We start from the raw sequence: 19,168 nt of genomic DNA on the forward strand, positions 1-19,168 counted from the left end.
TCTTCCAAGTGCTGTCCTAGGTGTTAGTGGAAGATACCCAAAAAACCATATAAAACAGAGATTCTGTCCTAAAGGACTTAGATCTAGCGGGATAGATCGATAAATAGACAAGTCATTAACGAGAGTTGGACGAGAAATGCTCTCAGAGCCCATGGGTACTTAGCACAGTGAGGAGGTGTGGGAGTGGGGATCAAGGAAGTCTTGCTGGGGCCAGGCACAGTGGCTCATGCCTGTAATGCCAGCACTTTGGGAGGCCAAGGTGGGTGGACTGCTTGAGCTCAGGAATTTGAGACCAGCCTGGGCAATATGATGATGAAACCTCATCTCCACAAATACAAAAATGAGCTGGGCGTGGTGACTCGCACCTCTAGTTCCAGCTACTCAGGAGGCTGAAGTGGGAGGATCTCCTGAGCCCAGGAGGTCGAGACTGCAGTTAGCTATGATTGTGCCACTACACTCCAGCCTGGGTAACACAGCTAGACCCTGTCTCAAAATAAAAAAATAAAAAAAAAGATCTGGAGTTAGGCACATACTGGAGGACAGGTCATTCCAGGGGCAGAAGAGCTGAGTAGAGCTATTGACAATGTGTAAAGCACCATAGTATGCCTGGAGGGGAGAAACCACAGGCAGTTTGGTGTTCACAGAGTATTTGTTGAGCAACGTGGAGTGAGTTTGGATCCTGGAGACTGTTGAACACCCGGAGCTGAGGATCTTGAACTTCACGGTTAGGTAATGGCAGCAAGGAAACCAAAGTGGGGGTTATTGTAACCAAGTTCACATAAGAAATAAGGAAGCACGTCGGGTGTGGTGGCTCACGCCTGTAATCCTAACACTTTGGGAGGCTGAGGCGAGAGGTCCCTTGAGGTTAGGAGTTTGAGACCAGCTTGGGGCAACATAGCAAGACCCTGTCTGTATTTAAAAAAAATAAAACCGGCCTGGCATGGTGGTTCATGCCTGTAATCGCACCACTTTGGGAGGCCGAGGTGAGCAGATCACTTGCGGTCAGGAGTTCGAGACCAGCCTGACCAAAATGGTGAAACCCCGTCTCTACTAAAAATACAAAAAATTAGCCAGGCATGGTGGCGCATGCCTGTAATCCCAGCTACTCAGGAGGCTGAGGCAGGAGAATGACTTGAACCTGGGAGGCAGAGACTGTAGTGAGCCGAGATTGCACCACTGCACTCCAGCCGGGTGACAGAGCAAGACTCCATCTAAAAAAAAAAAAATGAGGTGAGTTCAGTTGGGAAATGTTGAATGCCAGATGCCTTTGGCCTATTCAGAGGGTGATTGCCGAAGCACAGAGGAGAGTTCATGGCAGGGTTTAATCATTTTTAGTGCTCACATGTCCCAGATTTGGCCAGTGGGAGTCCCTCCAAGCTGGTTCCTGTGTCCTGTGATATCACCCATCTTCTTTCTCCTTTTCTTCTTTCATAAGCCACTTCCTTTCTGGCATAACAGTGTGTTCCAGGACCATCTTGTACCTTGCACCTGCCCTGCCCTGGCCCTAGAATCAGCCAATTCTCTGAGGCGTCCTGATTCCTTTTTGTTGGGGAATGATTTGAGAACAAAATATACTACTACATGATACTACGTTCTGACAAGAAAGAACACAGCCGTAAGAATAAAGCCATGGCCAGGCATAGTGGCTCCTGTAATCCTAACCCTTTGGGAGGTGGAGGCGGGAGGATTACTTGGGGCCAGGAGTTCAAGACCAACCCGGCCCACATAGTGAGCCCTCGTCTCTATTAAGAAAAAAAAAAAGAAGGAAAGCCATGTTTGGATGAGTTTAGTCTTCTGATTATTTTTGCTAAAGTTTTAAATTATTATTATTTTTTTTTGGGACAGAGTCTCGTTCTGTTGCCCAGGCTGGGGTGCAAAGGTGCAGTCTCAGCTCACTTCATCCTCCGCCTCCCGGGTTCAAGCGATTCTCCTGCTTCAGCTTCTTGAGTAGCTGGGATTACAGATTCCGGCCATCACGCCCTGCTAATTTTTGTATTTTTATTAGGGACGGGGCTTGTCAATGTTGGTCAGGCTGGTCTCAAACTCCCGACTTCAGGTGATCCGGCCACCTTGGCCTCCCAAAGTGCTGGGATTACAGGGGTATATTTTATATTTAAAATATATTTAAAAATTAAGGGCCAGGCTCAGTGTCTCACGCCTGTAATCCCAGCACTTTGGGAGGCCGAAGTGGGTGGATCACCTGAGCTGGGGAATTTGAAACGCACAAGAGCAAAACTTCGTCTCAAATATATATAATTATATAAATATATTTATGGCCAGGCGTTGTGGCTCACACCTGTAATCCCAGCATGTTGGGAGGCCGAGGCGGGCAGATCACCTGAGGTCAGGAGTTCGAGACCAGCCTGGCCAATATCGCGAAACCCAGTCTCTACCAAAAACACAAAAAATTAGCCGGGCGTGGTCCTTTGCACCTGTAATCCCAGCTGCTCGGAGGCTGAGGCAGGAAAATCGCTTGAACCTGGGAGGTAGAGGTTGCAGTGAGCCGAGATCACACCATTGCACTCCAGCCTGGGCAACAAGAGCAAAGCTCCGCCTCAATAACAAAACAAAACAAAACAAAACAAAAATATATATATATACACACATCGTATGTAATATCTACTTTTAAATATAAACATAATTATAAAGCTTTTATTGCAATTGTTCATTTTAGAAACTTCAGAAAATACAAATTAGTAAAAAGAAGAAAATACGTCTGTAATACCACTTTTAAGAACTATTTTAAAAACCTCTAGGTTTTTTTTGACATACAATTTACATACCAAGACTTTTTTTAAAAAATAATTCATAATGGTGACTTTTTTATCGGACTGTATAGGATAAAGTTTGTTAAAATGTCTAAGATATTTTGTAATATATGAAAATTTCAGCTAAACTTGTGCTATAGCATCACATAGTTTGAACATATTATTGAAAATCATTCCATAAACAATGGTTTGGTATATAGTTTTAACAATTCAAGGCTGGGCACAGTGGCTCACACCTGTAATCCCACCACTTTGGAAGGCCGAGGCAGGCAGATCACCTGAGGTCAGGACTTCAAGACCAGCCTGGCCAACATGGTGAAACCCTGTCTCTACTAAAAATACAAAAATTAGCCGAGCATGGTGGCAGGCGCCTGTGATCCCAGCTACTCAGGAGGCTGAGGCAGGACAATCACTTGAACCTAGGAGGCAGAGGTTGCAGTGAGCCGAGATCTTGCCACTGCACTCCAGCCTAGGCGACAGAATGAGATTCCATCTCAAACAAAATAAATAAATAAAGTAATTCAGCAGGGTGAGGTGGCTCATGCCTGTAACCCCAGCACTTTGGGAGGCTGCGGTGGGACTGTTGCTTTTCCTAGGAGTTCATGACCAGCCTGTCCAACATAGAGATACCATGTCTCAGAAAAATAAATAATAATTAATTTAAAAAAAGAGAATTCATTGATGATTCTGTATTTACAAATATATTCCTGCATCATTTGTTCATGGTAACCAGGAAATTGCAATGCATAAATACATGTTGTCATTTCCAAAGCGGCTGTCTTCCAGAATTGGTACTGATTCTAGTAGACTTTTCATTCTGATGTTAAATATATAATTAATAGAAATGTCTTGTACCTAATAGCTTTTTTCCCCAAAACTCCCCAACCCCCTCACTCTAGAGGCCTTAGTAGTCTAATTTAATCAGCTTAGTCTGAAATATAATACTACCTTGGCATCTCGTTGGCCTAGTATTTCTTACTCTTTTATGGAATGAACTGTGCAATTGTTTTGTGTGGCTAAAAGGTATTCTAGGCCGGGTATAGTGGCTCACACCTGTAATCCCAGCACTTTGGGATGCCGAGGTGGGCGAAACACCTGAGGTCGGGAGTTCGAGACCAGCCTGGCCAACATGGTGAAAACCCATCTCTACTAAAAATACAAAATTTAGCCAGGTGAGGTGGTGTGCGCCTGTCATCGCAGATACTCAGGAGGCAGAGGCACGACAATTGCTTGAACCCAGGAGGCAGAGGTTGCAGTGAGCTAAGATTGCACCACTGTACTCCAGTCTGGGCAACAGAGCGAGACCCTGTCTCAAAAAATAAAAAACAAAATAAATGAATAAAAAATAAAAGGCATTCTAATTAAGTTGTTGCTTTTTTTTTTTTTTAATTCCAGAGCGGACTGATCTATTGGCCCTTTGTACAAGTGAGTTCCGCCTACTCAGTAATATGAACCCAGGGCTTTGGTTTCCATGTGGCTCTAATGGACTCTCTCTCTCTGTTCCAGCTGAACAACTTCAGCCTTGTTCCTGTTCAATGGAGAACAGCTTACACTGGAGACTGTGGTTTTCTCTGGGCCACCTTCATCTGTTTTTCCCAGCAGAGTGGTGATGGCACATTCAAGTCAGCTTTCACCATTTTCTATACAAAGGGGACCAGTGCCATAGAAGGGTCCCCGGAGAAATAAGAAGTCAAGGACTCTCTTAAAGGGACCACATTTTTGACCTAAAATGCACAGAATTGCCTGCAGACAAAATATTTGATGTGCCAATTATGCACTTCGTTTTGAGGAATTACTATGATTTATAGACCCACTTTTAAAAAAATTATCAATGATTATTTTTGAATTGTGTTCAGACATTTTTTCCTGATCTAGTCTGAAATATTACTTCTGTAATATTTTGGTTAATATGAATAACAGTGGCAAAATGGCATTTTAGACTTATTAATATTTCTAATATTTTAATGCAAGTGTCAGGAAACTTGGTTTTGATTGTTTATATTTCCATTCTAAAATCTCAGGTTATCTCCTGAACACATTTGGGCACATGAAGTTTTATACCACAAAATAGTTCTTAGAGTGAATTTTAATTTACATAGAACTCAGTCAAAATGAAGATTTAATAACCAGATTTCTTTCCCCAAAACATACATAATTTGTTATTTTGATACTAAAATTTAGTAAATACGGTTTTTTTGTTTTTTTTTTTTTGAGATGGAGTTTGGCTGTCGCCCAGGCTGGAGTGCAGTGGTGGAATCTCGGCTCACTGCAAGCTCCGCCTCCAGGGTTCACGCCATTCTCCTGCCTCAGCCTCCTGAGTAGCTGGGACTACAGGCATCTGCCACCATGCCCGGCTAACTTTTTGGATTTTTAGTAGAGACGGGGTTTCACTATGTTAGCCAGGATGGTCTCGATCTTCTGACCTCGTGATCCGCCCACCTCGGCCTCCCAAAGTGTTGGGATTACAGGTGTGAGCCACCGCGCCCGGCTTAATTCTTGCATTTTTAGTAGAGAGGAGGTTTCACCATGTTGGCCAGAATGGTCTCAATCTCCTGACCTCGTAATCCACCCGCCTCGGCCGCCCAAAGTGCTGGGATTACAGGCGTGAGCCACTGCAACCGACTTTTTTTCTTTTCTTTTTTTTTTTTTTTTGAGACAGAGACTCACACTGTCACCCAGGCTGGAGTGCGGTGGCATGATTTTGGATCACAGCAACCTACTCCTAGGTTCAAACAATTATCCTGCCTCATCATTCGGACTACCTGGGATTACAGGGGCGTGCCACCATGCCCGGCTCATTTTTGTATTTCAGTAGAGATGGCGTATCGCCATGTTGGCCAGGCTGGTCTCAAACTCCTGGCCTCAACTGATCCACTCTCATTGGCCTTCCAAAGTGCTGGGATTATAGGCGTGAGCCACCACACCTAGCTCAGTAAGTACATTTTTTATTATCAAAAAAGAGTAGTGTAAGATTGGCGTATTCTGTGTAGAATGTATTTTATTGATGTCTACTATTTTTATAATTTCTGAGTGAAGTACTTTTGAATGGATGCTTTTTAGTTTTGGGCAGACTCAGTTGACTAAAGCACCTCGGTGCTTTAAGGTGCCAGAAGACACTCGGGAGGTGACTTGAGGCTCAGAGAGTCATCAACTCGGAGAAGGTGGAAGAGGTAACAAAAACACTCGGGAGGTGTCTTGACTCTCGGAAAATAATCAGATTGAGAAGATGGTCCAGGTCCCAGGCGACAGTGGATGGGACGTAGCTGTGGTCTGAAAATATCATCAACTGGAGAAGGTGGAATAGGTAACAAAAGACACTCGAGAGGTATCTTGAGGCTCAGACAATCATCCACTGGAAAAGGTGGAAGAGGTACAAAAAAAGAGTCGGGAGGTGTCTTGCGTTTCCTAACATTATCAGCTCGAGGAGATGGTACAGGTCCCCGGCAACACTCGACGGGTGGGTTCTCTGGTGTCAGAAAGTCGTCAACTGGAGAGGGTGGAAGAGGTACCAGAAGACACTCGGGAAGTGTCTTGAGGCTAACAGAATCATCCACTGGAGAAGGTGGAAGAGGTACAAAAAAAGAGTCGGGAGGTGTCTTGTGTTTCCTAACATTATCAGGTCGAGGAGATGGTACAGGTCCCCGGCAACACTCAACGGGCGGTTTCTCTGGTGTTAAAGAGTCAACTGGAGAGGGTGGAAGAGGTACCAGAAGACACTCGGGAGGTGTCTTGAGGCTAAGACAATCATCCACTGGAGAAGGTGGAAGAGGTACAAAAAAAGAGTCGGGAGGTGTCTTGCGTTTCCTAACATTATCAGCTCGAGGAGATGGTACAGGTCCCCGGCAACACTCGACGGGGGGTTCTCTGGTGTCAGAAAGTCGTCAACTGGAGAGGGTGGAAGAGGTACCAGAAGACACTTGGGAGGTGTCTTGAGGCTAATAGAATCATCCACTGGAGAAGGTGGAAGAGGTACAAAAAAAGAGGCGGGAGGTGTCTTGCGTCTCCTAACAGTATCAGCTGGAGGAAATGGTACAGGTCCCTGGCGACGCTGACGGGAGGTGTCTCCGTGGTCTGAAAATCATCCACTCGAGAGGTGGAGAGGTACAAAAAAAGTCGGGAGTGTCTTGCGTTTCCTAACATTATCACTCGAGGAGATGGTACAGGTCCCCGGCAACACTCGACGGGCGGGTTCTCTGGTGTCAGAAAGTCGTCAACTGGAGAGGGTGGAAGAGGTACCAGAAGACACTCGGGAGGTGTCTTGAGGCTAAGAGAATCATCCACTGGAGAAGGTGGAAGAGGTACAAAAAAAGAGTCGGGAGGTGTCTTGCGTTTCCTAACATTATCAGCTCGAGGAGATGGTACAGGTCCCCGGCAACACTCGACGGGTGGGTTCTCTGGTGTCAGAAAGTCGTCAACTGGAGAGGGTGGAAGAGGTACCAGAAGACACTCGGGAGGTGTCTTGAGGCTAAGAGAACATCCACTGGAGAAGGTGGAAGAGGTACAAAAAAAGAGTCGGGAGGTATCTTGCGTTTCCTAACATTATCAGCTCGAGGAGATGGTACAGGTCCCCGGCAACACTCAACGGGCGGTTTCTCTGGTGTCAAAAGGAGTCAACTGGAGAGGGTGGAAGAGGTACCAGAAGACACTCGGGAGGTGTCTTGAGGCTAATAGAATCATCCACTGGAGAAGGTGGAAGAGGTACAAAAAAAGAGTCGGGAGGTGTCTTGCGTTTCCTAACATTATCAACTCGAGGAGATGGTACAGGTCCCCGGCAACACTCGACGGGCGGGTTCTCTGGTGTCAGAAAGTCGTCAACTGGAGAGGGTGGAAGAGGTACCAGAAGACACTCGGGAGGTGTCTTGAGGCTAAGAGAATCATACAATGGAGAAGGTGGAAGAGGTACAAAAAAAGAGTCGGGAGGTGTCTTGCGTTTCCTAACATTATCAGCTCGAGGAGATGGTACAGGTCCCCGGCAACACTCGACGGGCGGGTTCTCTGGTGTCAGAAAGTCGTCAACTGGAGAGGGTGGAAGAGGTACCAGAAGACACTCGGGAGGTGTCTTGAGGCTAAGAGAATCATCCAATGCAGAAGGTGGAAGAGGTACAAAAAAAGAGTCGGGAGGTGTCTTGCGTTTCCTAACATTATCAGCTGGAGGAAATGGTACAGGTCCCCGGCGACGCTTGATGGGAGGTGTCTCCGTGGTCTGAAAATCATCCACTCGAGAAGGTGGAAGAGGTACAAAAAAAGAGTCGGGAGGTGTCTTGCGTTTCCTAACATTATCAACTCGAGGAGATGGTACAGGTCCCCGGCAACACTCGACGGGCGGGTTCTCTGGTGTCAGAAAGTCGTCAACTGGAGAGGGTGGAAGAGGTACCAGAAGACACTCGGGAGGTGTCTTGAGGTTAAGAGAATCATCCACTGGAGAAGGTGGAAGAGGTACAAAAAAAGAGTCGGGAGGTGTCGTGCATTTCCTAACATTATCAGCTCGAGGAGATGGTACAGGTCCCCGGCAACACTCAATGGGCAGGTTCTCTCGTGTCAGAAAGTCGTCAACTGGAGAGGGTGGAAGAGGTACCAGAAGACACTCCGGAGGTGTCTTGAGGCTAAGAGAATCATCCACTGGAGAAGGTGGAAGAGGTACAAAAAAAGAGTCGGGAGGTGTCTTGCATTTCCTAACATTATCAGCTCGAGGAGATGGTACAGGTCCCCGGCAACACTCGACGGGCGGGTTCTCTGGTGTCAGAAAGTCGTCAACTGGAGAGGGTGGAAGAGGTACCAGAAGACACTCGGGAGGTGTCTTGAGGCTAAGAGAATCATCCAATGCAGAAGGTGGAAGAGGTACAAAAAAGAGTCGGGAGGTGTCTTGCGTTTCCTAACATTATCAGCTGGAGGAAATGGTACAGGTCCCCGGCGACGCTTGACGGGAGGTGTCTCCGTGGTCTGAAAATCATCCACTCGAGAAGGTGGAAGAGGTACAAAAAAACAGTCGGGAGGTGTCTTGCGTTTCCTAACATTATCAACTCGAGGAGATGGTACAGGTCCCCGGCAACACTCGACGGGCGGGTTCTCTGGTGTCAGAAAGTCGTCAACTGGAGAGGGTGGAAGAGGTACCAGAAGACACTCGGGAGGTGTCTTGAGGCTAAGAGAATCATCCACTGGAGAAGGTGGAAGAGGTACAAAAAAAGAGTCGGGAGGTGTCTTGCATTTCCTAACATTATCAGCTCGAGGAGATGGTACAGGTCCCCGGCAACACTCAATGGGCAGGTTCTCTGGTGTCAGAAAGTCGTCAACTGGAGAGGGTGGAAGAGGTACCAGAAGACACTCGGGAGGTGTCTTGAGGCTAAGAGAATCATCCACTGGAGAAGGTGGAAGAGGTACAAAAAAAGAGTCGGGAGGTGTCCTGCGTTTCCTAACATTATCAGCTCGAGGAGATGGTACAGGTCCCCGGCAACACTCAATGGGCAGGTTCTCTGGTGTCAGAAAGTCGTCGTCAACTGGAGAGGGTGGAAGAGGTACCAGAAGACACTCGGGAGGTGTCTTGAGGCTCACAAAATCTTCTGCTGGAGGAAATGGTACAGGTGCCAGGGGACACTCAACTTGAAGTTTATCTCTTCTCAGAAACTCATCAGTTGTAGAATGTGGCTGAGGTCCTTGTCGACACTGTAGTCCAGACAGATTCAGAGGTCTCAGACGATCTTTAGCTGATGGAGGTGGTTGACCTCCCAGATGACACTGAGTTGGAGGAGCTGCCTGGCGGCCCTTCCTTTTTCTGAAAGTTTCAGCTGTGAGGTCGGGCCAGTAGGGCAATCCTGAGGAATGATGATGCTCCACTGCAGCCATTCTGACCTGTGGGGCCAAAGGAGGAAATGTTTTCACACATACTCATTTGAAGGACAAAATTACCACCACCAACACAGGCTGCACCTTCTGTTGCTGGTGACAGATTTTTGCACCTTTCCATCCTCCAGGTTTCAAAATAGCAGTATCAGTGTCATAATACCACCCTTCCACTGAGTACTGCCCACAGCTGCGGAGTAAAATCATTGGGACACACCGTTGTCTCCACATGCCACTGTGTCTGTCTGCAAATGTAGGCAGGCTGGGGTCCTGCCCCAGGGAAGACAGAGTCATAAGAGAGTAACAAAGAAGCATGTTTGAGACATGGGAATGTCTATGTCTATCCTCATTCCTCCCTCACAGCCAGCATGTGAAAGAGCATTGAAAATTGCACAAAACGTTAATCACCTACATTATAGCAGAATGCAAACAAAATCACAGGAAAAGAAAGAAAATCCTACATATTTTGGAAATGAGACCCCACAACATCTTGGGTAAAGTGGATCAGTCAGAGTTCACTGCGCCATGAGACCTAGAGTAGTGGAGGTCAGTGGTGCCTCCTCGTGTTATTTCTGGAAACAGAACAGTAAAAGCCCTTCAGCCCTCGGCCCCTGAGCTTTTATGGATTCTGGAGGTGCCACCAACGATGATCAGCTGGGAATGGAGAAGCCTGAAGGCTCATGGGGAAGATTTTGCTTCTCAAGAAGTCGAGACAGAAAAGGCACCACAGAACCCACAGAGCAGAGGCCAGGCCAGGCCAGGAGAGGGCATTGTCGGAAAAGACCAAAGTGTCCTGATATAGGAAGAGTGAAAATGTCCCCAGCGTTTACCTTTGTCTTCTCTCTGTTTTCAGCTGGGACGCAGCTGCTGTTCCTCATGGGAACCGAATGAGGTCCTGAATCTGCTAAGGGCCAGAGAAGGGAATGGGGCTAAATCTGGCTTGTATCTGCTGTGCAGAATAAGAAACCCTCCACACCCTCCGCTGCCATCTCACTCCCTGCCACACAGGTCCCTTACCAGAGGCACAGGGTTTATTGACCACATGCCTCAGAGGACTCTGGAGCCCTCTGGACCCTCATCCTTGAGGAAGATACCACAGAGCCCTGGTCCAGGGGTATTCTTAACTCTCAACATGCTGTGAACAGGGTGGGCTCTAACCAGCTGGAAATGAGCTCTAAATCAGTACACATCAGAGGAAATCACTCATCATGTGAGCACAGACTCAAAATTAAAATAGGAACAGCCATGGTTGGAAGAGTACCAATAAACCCTGGACAGGAACAGCACTGCTCCTCTTCTTCCAGCCATAGGGACATTTAAAATTCTGTGGATTCATAGTTAATCTAACTTTCATACCTGGCCAGGTGTTATCAATACTTATGAACAGAAATGGACATAAAGAGATGAACAGTCATGAGAGAAGGTAAGAGCTACAGAAATTAACTGGAAAGTTTTAGGGTTACACTTGAAATGTTAGAGAAGTAAGATTACATAGAAATTTAACTTACTAATGGAGTTATATAGTTGACAGTAAACAACTTAAACAAAAATAATGAAGAAATTTCCACAAAGTGTAAATAAATGCTTTTCTTAAAGCAGATCTCATGCTACAATATTGATCCATGAAGACATGGCCAGAAAATCTCTGCTCTCATCAGCACATGTGGCTCCCATTCTAAAGTGCTATTGTTGTTTTCTCAAATGAAGGAAAAATAAATCCTTCACACTGAGTCAAGATGGAAAGGGGAGCTGGCCCATTTGCCTTCTAGGCTCATCTCCTCAGTTAAAAGTAACCAAGACATCAGGGTGGGGCAATGTCCACAGTCAGTGGAGCGGCCTGAGCTCCACCATTCACAGGGGACTAGCCAAGAGCCATTCAGCTAGGGCACCTGAGAAAAATAGGGTCCTGCTACCCAGCGAGACAACTGGGCTTGGAATTGTGTCCAGGAAACATAACCATTACCCCACCCGAGCCCTCATCCCCAAAAGGAGAAGCAGGGTGTGCGGATTGTGCAGCAGAAATTCAGCGGCTGCCTTCACAGCGAGCTCCTACCCCTCCAGAAAGGGTTCTCTAGGCCCGGTCGTCCCTGGACTGGCTCCCGACGCATGTGTCTCTCTGGCACTCTCTGCTTTTCCCTAATTTCACACCTAGAAGACATAGAAAGAATTGACTTGAAGAATTAAAACACCAAGTTCTTTACTAGACACTCAAAGCTTTATCTTAAAACAAAAACATCCTTTAAAATGTCCATCACAATGACCTACCTTTGCTGCTTGGAGGCAGCCTTCCTCTCTGCCATCTTCCTCTGCAAGGCTCGAGCACAGAGCTGTGGGCGGAAAAACACATCCATGTCCTGACCTGGCAGACTATGTCCAAAAGCAAGGAAAACAAACAAACTTACCCAGTTGGCATGAGGCTTTCTTGCAGAAGGGGCGATCTGAAAAAGCCAACACATGAGAAATTGAATGTTGAGAGAGTCTAAGGGCCGTGCCATCATCTGCATCAGCACTGAACAGTCCTGCAACTGCGGGGAGGAAGCTCCTTACTTTGCGTCTGTAGTAGTCCTCTGCCCGCTGCCGCAACCTTTCCGCAGCGTGAAACAATTTCCTATGGATTACAATCACTTTCATCAGATAAAGCACCACTTTCAGGATGATTTTAAATAATCTGCCATGTTTCTGTTATCCTCACAACTGTACCCTTACACAATCTATCTATACCTAGAAAATGAATTTCAGGTGGCTATAAAAGCACAGTCTGAGCCAGTCGCGGTGGCTCACGCCTGTAATCCCAGCACTTTGGGAGGCCGAGGTGGGCGGATCACGAGGTCAGGAGATCGCGACCACGGTGAAACCCCGTCTCTACTAAAAATACAAAAAATTAGCCGGGCGTGGTGGCAGGCACCTGTAATCCCAGCTACTTGGGAGGCTGAGGGAGGGGAATCACTTGAACCTGGGAGGTGGAGGTTGCAGTGAGCCAAGATCACGTCATTGCACTCCAGCCTGGGTGACAGAGCGAGACTCCATCTCAGAAAAAAAACAAAGACAAAAACTAAAAATCAGTACAGTCTGATCCAAACTGTTGCTATATTGATTCCTCCTCTTTTGCTTACTGCCTGCTGACTTCTGAGTTGACAATTTCCTTCCCCATTCTCAGTATATCCCTAATTCATCCTTCACTGAGCATCTTTTATCACAAACCTCTATTCTCTTTGTATTAATATCCTTGCCGTGTTTCACAGGGCAGAAACAGCTGGGCTTATAAACAGGCATAGTCCTTTTGAAGGATGTGTTTGATCCTACAACAACACACTTTCCTGAGGATGACAACAACCCACCCCACCCCTAGAATGGCTGGTATGAACCGAGGTTCCACACAGTCTAGCTGGCAATGGGATCGGGAGACGTTTTGCTACTTCACATCTTTTGGTCACTGGTAAATCTTAAGGTACTTTGTTTTCTGTTTTGTGAACTCTCTCTCTCTCTCTCTCTCTCTCTCGATATGTCTTCTGACCGTTTGTTTCTATTTCTGCATTTACTGGGTCTAAACATTGTACAAAGGTTAAAAACAACCCCGTCTCCAATGGGGGTTTCCCAAGAGGGTGGGGTTCAGTTTCTGAACTCACATGTCAGTGTCTATTTCTTTCATAGTCGATTTCCCATTTTCCTCTGCCTCTGATAGCTGCCTGTCCTTTTCTGCTGGCTCACATTCTTTCATTCTTAGCTTCCTGAGATTAGAAGGGAGAGAAATGCACACACATGATCCGCCAGCCCGTGTGGGATTCCCTCTGCCCATCTGGCATCTGAAGGCTCTGATTCAAAGATCCCCCCTGCAACTTTCCCATAAATGAACCAACTGATTCTCACAACCGAAGGGAGAATTGACACCTCCCATTGAGGGACAAAGAAAAATCACACTCTGGCCTGCTGGCAAGTCACCTGTCATTTCCAGCTCCTCTTCACAGTTCTATAGTTAGTCCTATTCTTTAGTAAATAAAGACTATTAAAAGCTTCTATGAGGTGTACTATGTGTGTCTCTGGGGTCAGTCTTGTGCTTGACACAGTGAAAGCTCATTTTAGTTCAGTGTGAAAAACCAGACCTCACCAACTCATCACAACTAACTCCATCGGAAGCAGAGGATTGCTCCTCATCTGACTCCTCCTGTGGGAGACCTGATTCTCAGTCACAGGCTGATGCCAGCACGGAGACCATCAGCCATAGAGATCCTTCCAGAATATGGTGTCATTAACCCTGCAGTTCACTACTGCACTTTGCCATGATTCAGGACTGGAACCCTTGTCATCGACTTTAAAGATCCTGGTTGAGAGAAAAGGCAATCTGAATGCTGGGCGCATCTATTGAATGAGAAATGATCGGAATGGCTCCTAAGTCAGGCTGTTATGTGCTGAAAATAGGTGACAACTGCAAACCATCCACCCTGGTGTTGACTGACTTTAACAAGGTTCAGTTCACAGAGAGTGTGGGCAGAAAAAGAAAATGGCCTAAAAAGCTAAGTTTGCTGTGTTGCCCTCACACCACTTGATTCATGCTCCTGATCCTAAGGATCTCACCTGATACTTGGTTTTATAGGAAGGCTGTGAAAATTCCCAGAACGCTAGGAAACAGGGACAAAAACACTTCAAACAGAAAGTTAATGAACTTGTTTCTGACCACAGGGCATCCTTCAGCACATGCTGTCTGGAGTGGCCTCAAACAAGGAGTGTGTGGTGAGGTGCTGAGAATGCAATGGGAGAAGGGTCCTGTCCCCACGCTAAAGGAGCTCACAGTTTAATGCAAATGAGAAGCCAGTGAGGACATCACTACTGCTGTGCACTTGGGAACTAGAAACACAAACCCTGACTCTGGAGGGAAGCTAAGGAAGCATTCTACTCTTGAGTTGACATAAGTGCACCTGAAGCTTCTGATCTCTGATGAGAACAATGGGGGACACCAAACAGAATAAAACCCATGATTGAATACATCAAATTGCTAACATGGCAGTAAACAGACATGAGGTCAAGACGCAGAAGAAGGAAACCCAGGACGAAAGTCAGCCTCGCATTTGGAACCCATTTCCCTGAGTTTCATTGCTGAATTCCAGAAGGGACTACTGAGATGCAAAGAAGCAGAGCAGCTTTTGCACACATGCATGGGATTACATGGAAAACAAGTGGATTGAGGGTCTGCCAATGAAAGCGACCCGTACTGAAGTCCACTGGCTCTGGTTGAGACCCAGAAGAGTCACACATCAGAATACAGGTGGACAGGAAATACCCTGGCCTTTGTAGGGACTGAGCCTGCACTGACCACCTCCATTGCAGCCTGTACGGAGGACCCCTGACCATCCCCCAGAAGTAGACTCCCATCTCTTCTGCAACAAGATAACATGCTGCTAGGCCTCAATTCATTGCTAAATATTTTTTAACAAGTATCTCACATTTAACAAAAAAAGATCAGGCATATGGCAGCAAAATACAATGTTATGTGACCAAAACGTGAAGGACTGTGGAAATGAATCTGGAGGTGACCCAAGCATTGAATTCAACAATCCAGGCTGGGCGCTGTGGCTCACGCTGGGTGGCTGAGGCAGGTGGATTACCTGAGGTCAGGAGTTCAAGACTAGCCTGGCCAACATGGTGAACCCCTGTCTCTACTAAAAATACAAAAATTGGGCTGGGCGCGGTGGCTCACGCCTGTGATCCCAGCACATTGGGAGGCCGAGGTGTGTGGATCATGATGTCAGGAGTTGTAGACCAGCCTGGCCAATATGGAGAAACCCCACCTCTACTAAAAATACAAAAATTACCCGGGCATGGTGGCATATGACTGTAGTCCCAGCTACTCAAGAGGGTGAGAAATAAGAATCACTTGAACCTGGGAGGTGGAGGTTGCAGTGAGCCAAGATCACGCCACTGCACTCTAGCCTGGGTAACAGAGTGAGACTCTGTCTCAAAAAAAAAAAAAAAAAAATTGGCCAAGTGTGGTGGCACACACCTGTAATCCAAGCTACTCGGGAGGCTTAGCAGAATTGCTTCAACCTGGGAGGCAGAGGTTGCAGTGAGCCAAGATTGCGCCATAGCACTCCAGCCTGGGTGACAGAGCGAGACTCTATCTCAAAATTAAAAAAAAAAAAAAAAAAGGCTGAGTGTGGTGGCTCACGCCTCTAATCCCAGCACTTTGGGAGGCTGAGGCGGGTGGATCACCTGAGGTTGGAAGTTTGAGACCAGCCTGGACAACATGGCGAAACCCCATCTCTAGTAAAAATACAGAAATTAGCTGGGCGTGTTGGTGGGCACCTGTAATCCCAGCTACTTGGGAGGCTGAGGCAGGAGAATTGCCTGAACCCAAAAGGCAGTGAGCCGAGATTGTGCCATTGCAGTACAGCCTGGGCAACAAGAGCAAAGCTGCGTCTCAGAAAAAAAAAAAAAAAACAAGAGAGAAAGGAAAACCAATGCCAGTACTAGCACCTCCTCTTCCCCCGAAAAAATTACAAACAAGAATGTAGGAAGGGAAAGGAATTATGCAGATTAAACTAATCAAGCAGAAAGGACAAACTCAATTTTGATCCCACTGAATTTGCCACAAATATTGTAGAAAATATTCTCAAGGACTTTACAGTTGTCTACTTTGATGGGCACATGATTCATACAACAGTATTTGTGCCAAGGCACATCTTACTCTTCCTTCGGAGTCTTCCTCTGTCCACTGATTTTGTAATGACTGTTGACCTTCGTCGTCACCTTATGGACTTCAGTTCGAACTTTGGCTTCCATATATCTCCGTGAAGTATAGAGGTCTTCCATGCCAATTTTAATTCCTTGAAAGGAAGAAACTCTTTTGTTCGTGTGCATACGAGTGGACTTTGGCCCTTGGTGAGGGTGAGGAGAGGAGAAGGTGAGAAACCTGAGGGCAAGAAGCTGTTCTTTCCCTTTCCAGGGCAAACTCATTTCCACACTATGGGGACTGCAACAGAGCCTTACCTTCCTGGCTACGGCTATTGGACCTCCAGGCTCTCCGCTGTACATCTGTGGATCTGTCATGTACATTTCGTGACTTTAAGAAGACAGTCTTGAGGAAAGAAACCTAGGAAATAATAATTTAAGAATGACGGCCAGGCGTGGTGGCTCATGCCTGTAATCCCAGCACTTTGGGAGGCCGAGGCGGGTGGATCACGGGGTCAGGAGTTCAAGACCAGCCTGGCCAAGATGGTGAAATCCCGTCTCTACTAAAAATACAAAAATTATCCGGGCATGGCAGCAGGCACGTGTAATCCGCGCTCCTCGGGAGGCTGAGGCAGAGAACCCTTCGAAGCCAGGAGGCAGAGGTTGCAGTGAGCCGAGATCACACCACTGCACTCCAGCCTGAGCTACAGAATGAGACTCTGTCACACACACTCACACACACAAAAGAATGACATGAGGCCGGGCGCAGTGGCTCACTCCTGTAATCCCAGCATTTTGGGAGGCCGAGGTGCGTGGATCATCTGAGCTTGGGAGTTCGAGACCAGCCTCACCAACATGGAGAAACCCTGTCTCTGCTAAAAATACAAAATTAGTCAGGCATGGTGGTGCACGCCTGTAATCCCAGCTAGTCGGGAGGCTGAAGCAGGAGAATCACTTGAACCTGGGAGGAAAAGGTTGTGGTGAGCTGAGATTGTGCCATTGCTCTCCAACCTGGGCAACAAGATTGAAACTCTGTCCCCCCCCAAAAAAAAAAAAAAAAGGCCAGGTGCAGTAGCTCACGCCTGTAATCTCAGCACTTTGGGAGGCCGAGGCAGGTGGATCACAAGGTCAAGAGATGGAGACCATCCTGGCCAACATGGTGAAACCCCGTCTCTACTAAAAATACAAAAATCAGCTGAGCATGGTGGCACAAGCCTGTAGTCCCAGCTACTCGGGAGGCTGAGGCAGGAGAACTGCTTGAACCCAGGAGGCAGAGGTTGCAGTGAGCTGAGATCACACCACTGCACTCCAGCCTGGTGACAGAGTGAGACTCCGTCTCAATAAAGAAAAAATGACATGAATATACTTCACACAACTGAACTGTACACTTCAACATGGTTAGACGGTAATTATCATGTTATAAGTATTTTACCACAGGTTAACATGTTTCACAACTTGAAAAGGAAGGAATTACCTCCAGCTCTCTGAGTTCTACAATTTGTAACATTTCACCCCCTGCTCCTTCCTGATCTGCACTGGAGCATCTTCCTTCTGTCCCTGCTCTACTCAGAGTCCACTTTCCCTTCCCTCACATCAGCTTCATTGAGGCTGGTTTGAACCTAACGCAAAACATTCTCACTAACGACTGAATTCCCACCAAGATTTCCATATTATCAGAGTATGCTTTTAATCTTCTAAGATATTAAATATTTGTTCTCATCATAGCTAAGATGCAATGCAAATCCCATCTCAGATGTGGGTCAGATACCTATGAATCTCCTGAGGTAGTCATTGAAATGACTTTTTTTTTTTTTTTGAGACAGAGCATCACTCTCACCCATGCTGAAGTGCAGTGGCACTACCTTGGCTCACGGCAACCTCCACCTCCCAGATTCAAGTGATTCTCATGCCTCGGCCTCCCAAGTAGCTGGGATTACAGGTGCCCGCTACCATGCCAGGCTAATTTTTGTCTTTTTAGTAGAGATGAGGTTTCACCACGTTGGCCCATCTGGTTTTGAACTCCTGACCTCAAGTGATCCACCTGCCTCAGCCTCCCAAAGTGCTGGGATTACAGGCATGAGCCACCACACCTGGCCTGAAGTAATATCTTTCAAATTCTTTGTAGAATTTGTTTTTTTCTGATTTCTGCACATAGGATAAAAAACAAAACATGTGCTAGGATTTCAAGAGAAGCAGTGGGTAGTCCAAAAAGATGAAAGAGCAACCACATCTATCCCACAGCTACTGCTAGATTTCATAAGAAAGGTAGCTGGCCCAGTTTGGAGCTAGGAGAAATGTCAAACACGCGAAGAAATGAGAAGCAAAGAAATGCCATCATGCATGAATGCTTCATGGCACCCATGATGTCCCTGCTTAGGAGGTAATGGTATAGATGACTAGATAACAAGGACAAAGATGAGAAGGTGCAAAGCTGTCCAAGTCAAACAGCTCAACTGAACTTTCCTAAATGGAATTGGTAAAAAGTGGTAAACTTAAAAACTTCCCCCAGCTCACGTGGTGGCTCATGCTTGTAATCCCTGCACTTTGGGAGGCTGAGGTGGGCAGATCATTTGAGGTCGGATTTTGAGACCAGCCTGGCCAACATGGTAAAACCCCGACTCTGCTAAAAATACAAAAATGAGCTGGGCATGGTGGTGGGCACCTGTAATCCCAGCTACTTGGGAGGCTGAGGCAGGGGAATCGCCTGAAGCCAGGAGGTGGAGGTTGCGGTCAGCTGAGATCACACCATTATACTCCAGCCTGGGCAACAGAGGGAGACTCGTCCGGGGGCTGGAAAAAAAAAAAAAAAAACTTCCCCCAATTTATACCGAAAATTCTCTGTTCAGGACTAAGTGGGGCAGAGAATGTTGAATGTGCCTAGATATCTTCATAACTCATAT

The 19,168-nt window shown here is 46.7% G+C and overlaps 1 protein-coding gene across 1 annotated transcript in view; it reads right to left on the minus strand.

Moving 5' to 3' along the window:
- Window positions 1-19,168, minus strand: part of NPIPB11 (nuclear pore complex interacting protein family member B11) — a 29,139-nt gene that overhangs the window by 4,375 nt on the left and 5,596 nt on the right. Inside the window, exons 3-14 of the mRNA XM_030821916.1 lie at window positions 16,587-16,689; window positions 16,285-16,423; window positions 13,779-13,784; window positions 13,232-13,333; window positions 12,153-12,213; window positions 11,871-12,043; window positions 11,659-11,753; window positions 10,436-10,506; window positions 8,982-9,614; window positions 7,781-8,640; window positions 6,618-6,706; window positions 6,457-6,519 (exon numbers count right to left, since the gene is read on the minus strand). Coding sequence (XP_030677776.1) covers window positions 6,457-6,519; window positions 6,618-6,706; window positions 7,781-8,640; window positions 8,982-9,614; window positions 10,436-10,506; window positions 11,659-11,753; window positions 11,871-12,043; window positions 12,153-12,213; window positions 13,232-13,333; window positions 13,779-13,784; window positions 16,285-16,423; window positions 16,587-16,689 — 2,395 coding nt within the window. The remainder of the gene's footprint in view (window positions 1-6,456; window positions 6,520-6,617; window positions 6,707-7,780; window positions 8,641-8,981; window positions 9,615-10,435; window positions 10,507-11,658; window positions 11,754-11,870; window positions 12,044-12,152; window positions 12,214-13,231; window positions 13,334-13,778; window positions 13,785-16,284; window positions 16,424-16,586; window positions 16,690-19,168) is intronic.

This window comes from Nomascus leucogenys, chromosome 2, assembly GCF_006542625.1.
Source record: "Nomascus leucogenys isolate Asia chromosome 2, Asia_NLE_v1, whole genome shotgun sequence".
NCBI lineage: Eukaryota > Metazoa > Chordata > Mammalia > Primates > Hylobatidae > Nomascus > Nomascus leucogenys.